This window comes from Colossoma macropomum, unplaced genomic scaffold (assembly GCF_904425465.1).
Source record: "Colossoma macropomum unplaced genomic scaffold, Colossoma_macropomum, whole genome shotgun sequence".
Taxonomy (NCBI): domain Eukaryota; kingdom Metazoa; phylum Chordata; class Actinopteri; order Characiformes; family Serrasalmidae; genus Colossoma; species Colossoma macropomum.
In genome coordinates this window covers 11540814-11554498 of record NW_023494808.1, presented here as the reverse complement: position 1 = coordinate 11554498, position 13685 = coordinate 11540814, and the positions used below count along the sequence as shown (strand labels likewise).

The 13685-nt window shown below is 39.8% G+C and overlaps 1 protein-coding gene across 4 annotated transcripts in view; it reads left to right on the top strand.

The window, feature by feature from the left end:
- Nucleotides 1–13685, top strand: part of usp34 (ubiquitin specific peptidase 34) — a 100593-nt gene that overhangs the window by 16494 nt on the left and 70414 nt on the right. For all 4 annotated transcript variants that reach the window (XM_036557417.1, XM_036557418.1, XM_036557416.1 and 1 more), the window contains exons 2-5: nucleotides 4536–4623; nucleotides 6640–7120; nucleotides 8473–8523; nucleotides 12484–12633. In XM_036557417.1, the coding sequence (XP_036413310.1) occupies nucleotides 4536–4623; nucleotides 6640–7120; nucleotides 8473–8523; nucleotides 12484–12633 (770 nt within the window). The remainder of the gene's footprint in view (nucleotides 1–4535; nucleotides 4624–6639; nucleotides 7121–8472; nucleotides 8524–12483; nucleotides 12634–13685) is intronic.

Sequence of the window (13685 nt, the reverse complement as noted above, 5' to 3'; positions counted from 1 at the left end):
TCATAAAGCTTCGGCTCCTGAATGAGGCGGCGCAGCTCTCCACTCCGCTCTCGCTTCCCCAAAGCGGAAGGCGTCCTGCACAAATTCAGTTTGATTGCTTTGTGAGAAACGAGATGTCGTTTTAAAAGGTGTCCGGCCTGGTTTTGTCGCGGTGTGAACAACAAATTGCGCCGTGCCTGGTGTGTAGAGTTTTGATGCAACAAAGCAGTGTCTGAATATTTCACGTTATTTGCATCACGTCTGGTGTGCTACGGCCATTAGATCAAAAACCGAAAACCAAACTTGTTCTGTGGTGAGTGTGTAGCTCTTAGCTGTCGCTGAGCTGCTGTCATGCTTAGTTTTCCCTGAGGTTTTTCCCAGCCTCTGATTTTTATTTCCACTTTTTCTATCAGAGCCTCCTATCGGTGAGTTCCCACACCACCGATCAGCCGCTCTAACCCTAACCCTCTAAAATATAAATGGGGAGAATGTGTTAATTTGTCTGTTCAGGTGTGGAATAGAAATTTGACAGAGTTTGACAGCATCATCGTAATTTTGAAACACATTCATCGGTTTAAATACTGTGCTGTACGTTTACAGTTACACCACTTAACCCTAATAGCAAAACCCTATTTGGATTGGATTAGTTTATCTCAGATGTCTGTAATGAGGGAAAAAAAATCCAGACAACAATAAAATTACTATGGAGGCTTCAGTTTGGGCTGTAATGTAACCTGGCTGTTTGAACTGCACTGGCTACCTGTATCATTCAGGATAGATTTTAAGGTTCTGCTACTAGTTTTTAAGGCTCTAAATGACCTTAAAGGACCTGCCTGCATCACAGAGTGTCTGTCTGTTTATGTTCTGGCATGTAATCTAAGATCTGCAGATAGTGGCCTTCTGCAAACACCCTACAAAAAACAAATACAAAAACATGACTCTTTCAGTTATTCTGCTTCTAAACTGTGGAACTCAATTCCACCTTTTATTAGACAGTCAAGCTCAGTGCTCACTATTAAGAAGCATCTAAAAACGTGTCTCTTTAACTCAGCATTCAATTAAAACTCTGTCTTGTGGTGTTTATCTTTAAGTTTGATCTTTTTCATTTTTTTCTGATTCTAAATAAATACTAATGATTTCTTGTATAACTGTTTTATCACCTGTCTGTAAAGCACTTTGAGCTGCCACCAGCATGAAAAGTGCTATATAAATAAAAATTATAATATAATTAAATATATAATATATAATTAAAATATATATCAATTGTTATAAACAATAATAATAATAATAATAATAATAATTATTATTATTATATTATTATTATTATTATTATTATTATTATTATTATCAGACATAATCATATGATTGGACTCTACATGATATTAAATTGTGCATATAAAGTAATATTTGAATGACACTGCGTAGCTGTGTGTGAATATAAAGTGCTATATATAGCTGCCATTAAGGCCCCTTTAATCAGCCTACAAGATCTCGCTTCTCTGGTAGACTTTGTGTTTCTCCTCCTGCAAATGCTCTTCCAGTATGTAGAGAGAATGGAGATGAAGTTCTGCTACCCAGACCAAGTTAATGGTTGAAAAACTTTAAAAGCATTGATTTTTCATTTTGGAAAATTTTTATAATTAATCAATAAATATGGCGAGTCTCAGGGGCACAGAAAATATTTTTCCAACAAGATGTGACATCTGCCTGGAAAATCCACCAAAACGCACAGGAATGTGGACCCAGATGGGACTAAATTTATCAGACGATTTTGGTTAAAAACTGTAGGCCTGGAATTTTCTCAGAGGAGGGGAAAACACAGACAGAGTACAGTAAATACAACATCAAATATCTGATGCTAATATATATATATCATACAAATATTTTAATACAAATATCTGCTGATACCAATGTGATTCCGATATCATCGTGCATCTGTAGTTGTTAGCTGTATATTTCTTCCTGTGGGGGAGTATTTTGGGAGTATAGTAGTTTGAACATGATTTACTACTTTTAGGCTACGTTCACACAGCAGGTAATAGTGGCCCAAATCCGATCTTGTTCTTCATATGTGACACAGATGTGTGTTTGTGTGGCAGTGTAAACAGCAAAAAACGCATTGAATCTGACATTTACAATTCCGATTTGAGACGCTTTCATATGTGGTACCGAAATCTGATATGTATCTGTGGCAGTGTGACTCTGTCTGAACAGCCAGATCGGAATTTATACGACTTTTATGTCAGTCCAGCTGGACATTCGTCATAATTACACGCTGCTGAGGCTCATAAACGTTTAGGCTGATGTTTCTGTACCAAAAAATTAGAGAAGACTCATCACAGCCGCTCCTTGTTCGAAGAGATTTCGGACGAAACGGCCGATCGCGGCCAGAGGAGACCGAGGCTGAAGCGTCAAAAAGCTTTATAATCACTCCTGCGATGCTGGCGGAGACGAAACTGAAAGCTGCGGGAGCGACTGGCGTTCGCTGGCTGTCATGACTGTTTACCTCTGGACGAGCCACGTGAAGCATTGTTCTTTTGCGCATGCGGGTCGGTTTAGGAGCTGATCTGTTCAGACTGATGTCGCATACAGATCACATTTAAAAGATAATGTGAACAGCCAAACAAAAGAATCGGATTTGGTTAGAAAATCAGATTTGGGCCACTTTTACCTGCTGTTTGAATGCAGCCTTAGATGCTAAAAGTGAAGTGCTTCAATTAAACAGCTCATTTTAAAGATGAATAGATTTTGAAGAAGAAACGGTGGATGGGTATTGGCCGATACTCAAGGTTTCAGTGTTGGTATCGGGAAAGAAATGTTGTTATTCCATCTCTATACAGTGATAATCAGTCCAAAATCAGTGCTGTTTTTATCGGTGCAAGTTCCGAAGTTTCCCCTCTGTGTGAAAGTACAGTGAATTAATTAAAGGCTGGGTTTCTTTAGAAAAGTCCCTGAGAACCCAGGACTGTATTAGTGTGGAAGTCTCAGTATCATCCTGTGTAGTTTCAGTTTGAGTTGAACGATGTGTGGAGGTCCGTGGAGTGTGTGTCCACTGCGTTTCGGTGTGTGTTTGTTGAGGATGGTGGTTGTTATGTGCTGCTGGATTAGCCTGAGGCTGGCTTCAGGCATTTTTATGGAAGGAAAATTGACACTCTGCTAATGGGCTTCACCAAGCAGGAGCTGATGGTGAAAGTGGACGATGTTGCAGAAATAAAACGTCACAATACCTGAACACTTTTTTACAGGATGTGAAATGCATCACAATATTTAGCTTTTCTGGGGTTTGTGAACGAGTGGGAAGAGGGTGAGGTGGCAGAGATACGTACACAAGGACTGAAGTACCAACAACACAGGATCGTAGTTAAAAAGCAAAAGAACAAAGAATCAATTCATGAACATAAAAGAAGCAGTGGTTCTAGAACCAAGCAGTGTTCTGCAGTGAAGCAGTGATTCTAGAACAATCCAGTGTTCTACATTGAAGCAGTGGTTCTAGAACCAAGCAGTATTCTGCAGTGAAGCAGTGATTCTAGAACGAAGCAGTGTTGTGCAGTGGAGCACTTGTTCTAGAATGAAGCAGTGTTCTGCAGTGAAGCGGTGGTTCTAGAAGAAAGCCATGTTCTGCAGTGGTTCTAGAACGAAGCAGCGTTTTGCAGTGAAGCGGTGGTTCTAGAACGAAGCAGCGTTTTGCAGTGAAGCGGTGGTTCTAGAACCAAGCAGTGTTCTGCAGTGAAAGCAGTGGTTCTAGAATGATGCAGTGTTCTGCAGTGAAGCAGGGTTCTTCAGTGAAGCGGTGGTTCTAGAAGAAAGCCATGTTCTGCAGTGGTTCTAGAACGAAGCAGCGTTTTGCAGTGAAGCGGTGGTTCTAGAACGAAGCAGTGTTCTGCAGTGAAGCAGTGGTTCTAGAATGATGCAGTGTTCTGCAGTGAAGCAGTGTTCTTCAGTGAAGCGGTGGTTCTAGAAGAAAGCCATGTTCTGCAGTGGTTCTAGAACGAAGCAGCGTTTTGCAGTGAAGCGGTGGTTCTAGAACCAAGCATTGTTCTGCAGTGAAGCAGTGGTTCTAGAATGATGCAGTGTTCTGCAGTGAAGCAGTGTTCTTCAGTGAAGCGGTGGTTCTAGAACAAAGCCATGTTCTGCAGTGATTCAGTGGTTCTAGAACGAAACAGCGTTTGAGAACAAAGCAGCGTTTGAGAACGACGCTGCTCTAGATTGGAGCAGTGGACAGAGAATGATGCAGTGTTCTAGAAGTGCTGATGATACCCATGACATGCAGAAAGTGTGTGGTGACCTAACCTGTCCGCCTCTCTACCTCTAAGCGTGGTGGAAGTCTGTAAATTTGAATATGTTTCTAAAATGTTAAAACATGTGAAAGAACCAGTCATTGGTTTGGACGGGGTTTAAAATAGGCTCAGTGGTACCGGTTTGGGTTTTATTTCGCACAGAAATTGAGGTCAGGCTTAGAATTAATAGGTACACTGAGGTTTAGATCTCCACAAACTGTACACGAGTAAAGATTGGATTGTGTTGTATTAACACGTCTTTATCTCTTGTCTCCTCAGTCTCGGATGCAGACAGTTCGGACGGCCTGCAGTTGAAGAAGGAGCATGCCTTAAGAGTTTTCAGCTACATCGGCACATGGACACAGAGGTCGGTCATCCATTCATTCATTCACGCCTTCATTTAGTCCAGTATTCACTCGTTCAGTGTTGTTTGAAGTATGTTATGTGGACAGTATTGAGTCTTTCTGTCAAACGCCTCGTTCTCTGGATGATTTGGCTGCTGCTCTGATGTTATGCGATACGGTTGCACATTCTCTGCTACATAAAAAGGATTTCGCTGTGGACGGTTAGGTGACCTTTGGCCTACTTTGGTTTTGCCCGCTGTGGCATTCGAGCGTGCTCACTCCAAAAATGCTGAGTCATCAGTGCCAATCTAATCCACAGTTCTGAGGATAAAGGAACCTGCTTCCTTTGTTATTTCGTGAGGATTTATTTTTTATTTTAGGGAGTGAGGAATATGTGGACTTGCTCTATACTGTTGCAGTCCCAACAAAACCTCAGACCTCTGAAATCATAGATTTATGGAAGGAAAAATATTGAACATTCATATTGATCAGCTCATCAGGAAATGTTTGCACAGTGGATGTTTTTTAATGTAGTCCTTTCCAGTTCCCAACCATTAACAATGTACTTTTCTACTGTTTGTGTGCGTCTGTCCACATTTATAGATTAGAGCTGAGCAATGACTGTTATATGCAGTAAAGCCAGAACTACACCGATCAGGCATAACATTATGACCACCTCCTTGTTTCTACGCTCATTGTCCATTTTATCAGCTCCACTTACTATATAGGTGCACTTTGTAGTTCTACAGTTACAGACTGTGGTCCATCTGTTTCTCTGCATACTTTGTTAGCCCCCCTTTACCCTGTTCTTCAGTGGTCAGGACCCCCATGGACCCTCACAGAGCAGGTATTATTGGGGTGGTGGATCATTCTCAGCACTGCAGTAACACTGACATGGTGGTGGTGTGTTAGTGCGTGTTGTGCTGGACTGAGTGGATCAGACACAGCAGTGCTGCTGGAGTTTTTAAACACCTCAGTGTCACTGCTGGACTGAGAATAGTCCACCAACCAAAAATATCCAGCCAACAGCGTCCTGTGGGCAGCGTCCTGTGGGCAGCGTCCTGTGACCACTGACGAAGGACTAGAGGATGACCAACACAAACTGTGCAGCAGCAGATGAGCTATCGTCTCTGACTTTACATCTACAAGGTGGACCAACAAGGTAGGAGTGTCTAATAGAGTGGACAGTGAGTGGACACAGTGTTTAAAACTCCAGCAGCACTGCTGTGTCTGATCCGCTCAGACCAGCACAACACACACTAACACACCACCGCCACATCAGTGTTACTGCAGTGCTGAGAATGATCCACCACCCCAATAATACCTGCTCTGTGAGGGTCCATGGGGGTCCTGACCACTGAAGAACAGGGTAAAGGGGGGCTAACAAAGTATGCAGAGAAACAGATGGACTACAGTCTGTAATTGTAGAACTACAAAGTGCACTAATATAGTAAGTGGAGCTGATAAAATGGACAATGAGCGTAAAAACAAGGAGGTGGTCATAATGTTATGCCTGATCGGTGTAAATGCAACAGTTTTGACGTCCTGGTCAAATTACATTATTATGTTTTCATTTTCTGAGTAGAAACAAGTTAACACATCCATCCGCAGATAACACACTTCTGTAGATATTAATGCTACTGTTTATTTACTGAAGTTGACATATGGGAAGGAAAAAAATGTGGCCTATGCAAAAATGATTTTATTATTTTATATTATTTTGTTTTTCCTGTATATTAAACTGAGTAAATAAAAAAAAAGAGTTCTAAAATATACAGAAAAATGTCATGATTAAGCTTGTTCTCTGTTGACGATGTGTCAACATATTCTCAGCTATAAAATCAACAAAATATCATTTGAACGAGGGTTTTGAAACTTGTGTATCCTGTATGTTTGTATGTTGTAATATAGGCTATGTATTTAAAAAGTGGCTCTAGCTCTTGAATAACTAACTCAAACACTGTAATTAAATAAAAAGCCGCCTGCAGCTCTTAGGAGGATTAGCAGGTGGTGATCCTCTCTGTGTTGTGTGGTTTCAGGCAATGTCTGTGCTGCTTCAAAGAGTACAAGCACCTTGAAGTCTTCAACCAACTGGTTTATGGCCTCATTAACCTGGTCATCGCCCAGGTAACCAGCCTGAGGGACCGCCTCTGCAGTTCCCACGGCAGTGGTGGGCCAGAGGGTACGGGTTCTGAATGGGGCTCCGCCCACCCTCAGCCTTCTCCCAGCGAGGAGGAGCCGCTGAACGTGGAGAGAGACTCGGCGGAGGAGGATGGAGGAGCGGAGGGGGTTTCGGCAGAACCGCAGAAGAACCAGAACCAGGTTCAGGCAGGCCCTCAGGACCAGCCCAGACTGGGGGATTGTTCGGGGGAAGAGGGCTTGGCCGAGAGCAGCCTGGACCCTTTCAGCTCGTGGAGCACGGAGGACCGCGAGAAACTACTGCTGTGTGCTGCCAAAATATTCCAGATCCAGTTTCCCCTCTACACAGCCTATAAACACAACACGCACCCCACTATAGAGGTAATCCGTCACAGTGCAGTGCCATTCAGAGGGAATATAATCGCTCATCCCAACAGTATAAAGCCAAACTGTGATGCTGCTATTGTGTAACCTGACAGGTTTTAAAGTGTTTGTGGGGAAAAATTAAACGTTAATGTGTCCAGAATGATGAACAGAGCTGTGGAGGACTTTGAAATAACTGAGAAAACACATAAAGAATGGAATTGTAATGATGTTAATATCTAGAATTAGGTTAAAATAAAACAATATCCAGAGTTAAGTTATAATAAAAAGAATAACCTGAATGAAGTAATTATAAAATTAACGTCCGGAATGTCTAATTCTTAAAAATCAGTGATCAGATCTTGAGGCAAATAACTCAATATGAAGTTAATAGAAATGGGTCATTAATGGGGATTCATTTCGACTGTTGATGTTGGAGTGTCTGTAAGCGTTATTAAATTGATAGGTAATCAAATGCAGGTAGGGAAAACTACTAATTACCATGGTATACCAGGAGCTTGTTAAAGTGTTGCTAGGTCATTGCTATGGTATCCCAGGTGGTTGCTAAGGTGTTGCTAGGCCGTTACTATGGTATACCAGGTGGTTCCTAAAATGTTGCTAGGGCATTGCTATGGTATCCCAGGTGGTTCCTAAAGTGTTGCTATTGTATCCCAGGTTGTTGCTAAAGTGTTGCTAGGCCAATGCTATGTATTCCAGGTGGTTGCTGAAGTGTTGCTAGGCCACTGCTATGGTATTCCAGGTGGTTGCTGATATGTGAGTGTATGTGTGTGAGTCTGTATTGAATGTCTGTGAGGAACAGTGTGAGTGATTGTGACATTATTTGTGGCTGTAGATTTGCGTTTTTACAACATTCCACTGTTCATTTCCTATAGTGAAAAAACATGTTTGTACAAACGCTGTACAAAAAGGCTACTTTAAATTGCTCGTATAGGAACTTGTGGTTTTAGCTTGAACCCAATGAACCCAATGAAATGTAAAAAAAACAAAAAAAACATCGGATAACAAAACAAAAAGCAGCAAGTTAGCTTGGTCAGGCCAGTTTAACAATGCAGTTGCATTAGGTAGGATAATCAATAGAATAGCGATTCTGCATTGCGATGTCGCGACTCGTCACACGTCTGTTGTGGAGCACTTTCTGGTGTTCATTTTTGAGTTTAATGATTTCTGTGCTGTATTGCATCGTTATCGCTTTAACCCACAGGTCAGATACAGAGACACAAGACTGTATGCTGTCATTGTTTTCTCCTGAACAGATCCTGCTATTGTTCCTCTTTTGTATTTATTTGTGTTTCTGTTTGTTTGTTTTGGATTGTTCTCCTTTTTTTCATACTCTTCCCATTTCCCTGCAGGACATCTCAGCTCAGGAGAGCAGCATCCTCGGCTCTTTCTGTGATATGAACGTAAGTGCTGCTCAGCTGGTGAAATGGATTCATGTCTGCACACTTGAGGCCTAGTGTGATTTTTACTGATGATGTACATGCTTGTGAAGTTTTTTTAAACAAACACGAGCGTATTAACGCCATCTTTCATATTGAGTCTAAAACTGGCTGAATGCCAATCATTTTTAATTGGAGCCAGCTCGCCTTTCTGTGTTTTACAGATGGATTAAAAATCAACACACATAAAACATGTAAAAGCTATAAAAATGAAGAGGGTAAAAGGGAACATTTGGCAGACCCCAGCTGAAAGGCTCAGGAATGATGCTGAGTACCTTCGTCAAACAAAGCAGCTGTTTATAGACTTTATTTTTATCTTAATGAATCCTAGTCTGTACATGCACTTTTTGTGTTTATTTTCTTGTTCATACACTCTTCATTTCAGGATTGCAAATAGAGGTATAATGTAAAAGTCATTTTTCATGTTCTCATGTAGATTAGAGCAAATATTACCTGTAATAATAGTCAGAAAGGCCTTTAAACACCTCGTAGTTTTTTGTAAATTGGATAGCACAGAAAAAAAATTGACAGCATTAGCATAATCTGCTTAAATGTTCAGTTAACAATCTCACAACAGGCTCATACATTTTAAACAAATGTACTATGTTAGCAAAATCTGCAGTCCGATTTGTTCCCCCAGTGTTTTTGAGATGCTTTTCGGATCCAGTGCTTTATAAGTCCTGAAGCATGAAGATGATTTTATCACCATTGCCAAATGCGGAGATTTATGTCGTGTTGCTCCTATTTATATTTTATTGGGAAGCAGCAAACACTGCCAGCTGCGCTCCATTTTAGGCCTCGTGCACTCCCTCTGCTGGTCTGGAGTTTCTGTCAGCAGATTTGATCAGGTTAGCTCCAGTTCAGGCGTTTAGAAATGGATGGGTCCAAGATCAGCCACAAACGGGGTTAAAGAAAGCCTGAGTTTTCAGTCAGAAAATGTGCACTGCAAAACACATTTGACATGAATATCAGTCAATATAACCGTAATAAGCTCTCCAAGAGGAGGTATTCAGTGGAAAAACAAATTCTTGTGTGCAGGGGTCATTAATTATATTTCAGTGATCCTTTAATGATCTCTATATTTAATGGGAAGCATTTAGATAAAATATTTCTAATGTTTAATCAAATAAACAGAATAAGCTAAATTTATGTGATAGCAGGTTTTTGCATGAAACAAGTTTTTATTGCTGAAAGCCAGAAGAACTAACTGCTCACAGCAAAATTCATCAAACTTTTAAAAAATAAATTTCAGTGCACTTTACATATCGCTGTTGTTGGAAGAAAACCTTGCATCTCCATTTTTGATTTCAGTTTTTGACCTAATTTGAAAATGCCTGTTACCCTTTACATTGTGTGTGAATTTCATGAAGGATGGACCAAGAGAAACGGCCCAAAATGACTTGGAAAAAGTCTGGTTCCATTGACTTACATTAAAAGTAAAGTAGGTTTTTTCCTTCTGTAAAATTGCCATTTTGGAGGTACAGGGTTTTTGTTCTGACAGCAGCGATATGCATAAAATTGATGGAGACCATGTCATTACACCAAAACTATCACTGTCATTACACTATCATTGTGAATAAAGAGTGAAAGACTGCAGGAGCCAGTTAGCTTTGAGCTACTGAGACCATCCGTGTCATCTCCCTGTTGTTTGTTGGAGACAGTGAAGGTCAACGTAAAAATCATGATTAGCCAAACACAGAGTTCTCTTGTGCTCCACCTTTAAAATATCTTCTGAGTTTTCATTACATCATCATATGCCAAGTGGAGAAAAATAACGTATTATGTAGAGAAAATGCTCAGCTACCTCAGAAACCCTTCCTGAGTGTTGAAGGAACGTGCACCATGATTTCCCATTCACACTGCCTTTGAAGTGCTTCAGTGCAGAGAATATGTGAATACAGTTTTTTGTGGTTTGTTTGCATCTGTCTGTCTCTTTATCTGAAGGAACATTTAGTTCACTTCCTCATTAATAACGAGAGGTTTCAGTGCGCAGTGTTTTTTGAGGGCTCTAAGAAGACGACGTGATATGAGAAAGTGAGAGAATGTGTTTATGCTGCATGTGGAGCGTTAGGTAAACTCACACTCTTATCAGCTGCTCTCATTGTTCTTGAAAATCATGTTTTTGCCAGTTTTTGTTTCAGACCATGGCCAGCTTTGGTTGCTTTGCACTGTGAGAACACTGTAGCATTGTTCAGTTAAAGAGGAACCCTCCAAATTTTCAAAATATCTACATAACCTGATACCTGACACCTTGTTTTGTGGTAGTTGTAAGAGAGTTTTGGCCTAAAATATGTGTTGTAAATTCCATTTATAGTAGAGAGGTACATGTAAGATGTTGTAAGCAAAGTAGACCCAAAAAGAGAACTTACTTTTCATATTCACCACTAACCACTATTTTAGCGTATTGTTGCATCATTAGCATTCCATATAAAGCATGTATGGGTTTACCGGTAGATTTGGATAGGGAAAAAAAATAAATAATTATATACACACACAGTGATAACCACCAGTGAACCTACATGTGTCTTCTGAGTTTTGATATGTAATGATGGTAAAATAGTTGTGAATCTGAAAAAAAAAAAGTTTTCTTTCAGTACGTCATGCATGTAGACCAAAACCTTAACTCAGAACTGTGTCTCAGACATCAGCCAACATATTTACCATTTCATGTAAACTTTCTGTGCGGGAGCTTTTAGGGGTGCTAAAGTCTTCAGATGTCTGGTTCCTTTCACCACCACTGTGAACCATTCTGACTCAGTACGTTTCTCCAGAATGAAATTTGATATTCAAGTATGTGTAAATGTACACAGGAATGTACATTTGGAAACATCAAAAATAGCCAAGTAAATTTCTTGATCACTGTGGGTGAATCCAGTAAATCAGATAAATCATGAGTAAAGCACAAGAAGGAGGCTTCTTCATATCAGAGTTAATGAGCTAACACTAAAGCTAACCAGTGCAGCAGTAGATAGTGATGATTTATCTTTTAGAGGAGTTCTTTTCCCCTCAGTGGATGATGTATTAGTTTGTCATTGTAAAATAAAGAACAGGGAAATATATTTTCATTATTTTGTTTACATGCACTTAATAATCTGATAACTGCAGTAAATCGGATTTTGTCAGTAATCCTATCAATGCTTTTACTTGCACTTGGGTAATCAGATAATGGTGAAACTAACTGGGTCTACCTGAGTCTGGCAGTAAACGGATTTCTGTTTGCAACCAGCCAATAAATTCTCAGAATAAAACATCATATAAGGTAAAGCTCAAACTTTGCCACAGCTTTTTTTTTTTAAACATCGAGCCACGTTACCTGAAAATATGAACGTACATCATCTATAAGATGAAGAATATTTAAATCCTTAATTTCATCAAGCATGTAGTTGGTTTCAGCATCACTCCAAAAGCGTTTTGTTACCATCTCGCAGGTGATGCATTAATCGCTGTTTGCTTATTTCCAGTACCGCGGTCTGTTTTCGCACATGTGCAGACTGAGAAATCTGAAAGAGTTTACATACACCGAGAAATCTGATTACTGAGCTGAAATCCAGCTCTATTTATCGGAATCCTTAATTGGATTTCTAGACCTTACTTCTAAGAAATCGGAGTATGGTGTTTACATGACCATTTGAATAATCAGATAACTGCAGAAATCTGATTATGTTCAGATTGTTAAGTGCATGTAAACATACTCACTGTTTCAAGTCATGCAGTGTATTGAGTACTGGAAACTGGAACGGTTAATCGAGTACACATGCTCAACAATGGTTGCTTACAATGAAACTGCATAGCCGGCAGTTTGCGATAGTCACGATAGTCGTGACAGTTGTTTTCTAGTTTCAGTTGGTTGTTAGTGAGTTTGATTCACGTTCATTTAATGCTGATATTTTCTATTCTGTAATTGTATATGTTTGTGTTGTGTAGGATGTGGAGGTGCCTCTACACTTGCTGCGGTACGTGTGTTTGTTCTGTGGTAAACACGGCCTGTCGCTGATGAAGGACTGCTTTGAGTCGGGCACGCCAGAAACGCTGCCCTTCCCCATCGCACACGCCTTCATCACCATCGTCTCCAACGTGAGTACTCACATTTAAACACCAAGGCTGTAAAAGTGAAGCAGTTCAGCTGCCAGTTTTAATTTATTACAGTACAAATTCTGTGAAGTATGAACTGAAGTTTTTCGTAACTTTTTAACAAAAAACATCCAAAAAAAAGGGGAGAAACCTTAAATTGTCGTTATTTCACAACAATGTTAATAGTTTCTCCAGTCATATTTGTGTATTTGGGTGTTTTCATTTGTTTGTTAATTTTTTGTTATTAGTTTATTCAAAGACATTTGACCTCCTGTTGACAACATAGAAAAACTCAACCCATCCCAACCCCAGCGTGTCAGCACTTCATTTATGACTTGGCCTGTTTATATAGAACATTAAGACACACAGTATCAGAGAGGAAATAAAAAAAAAAGAAAAGCGACCTGCTCCACCCCCTGCTTATCATTAAACTGGATCCAGTTCTTTAAAGTGCTCGTATTATGGAAAACTGAATTTTCCTCACCCCTTTTCAGAGTATTTTTAAATACAAGATGCAGTTTCTAAACATACCCTTCACTCCCCAGATCATACAGTCCATACATGGAAATTAAGCTGCAAAAACAGGCCATTTTGAATTCATTCTTTTTTTGTGAGGTCATAAAAACCGACACATTTACATGCATCAGCCTGTGCTGTAAGGAGTGTTTGAATGAAGCACAGTACACGGCAGCCAGTCAGAACAGAATTCATTGACATATATCCGTTAAAGGCACAGTAACAAAAGCAGTTTCGTTCTAACTTAACTAACTAAAGAAGGGTTGGAAAACAGTCATGTAAAAAAAAATTAATAATAATTATGATGTTATGCTTTTGGTGAATGAAACCACACTAACATCAAAAATGTACAACCCCAATTACAAAAAAGTTGGGATGCTGTGTAAAATTTAAGTAAATGTAAATAAAAACAGAGTGCAATGATTTGCAAAGTTTCATAGACCCATATTTTATTTACAATAGAACACAGAACACACATCAGATTTTGAAAGTGAGACATTTTACCATTTCATGAAAAATATTAACTCATTTAGAACTTG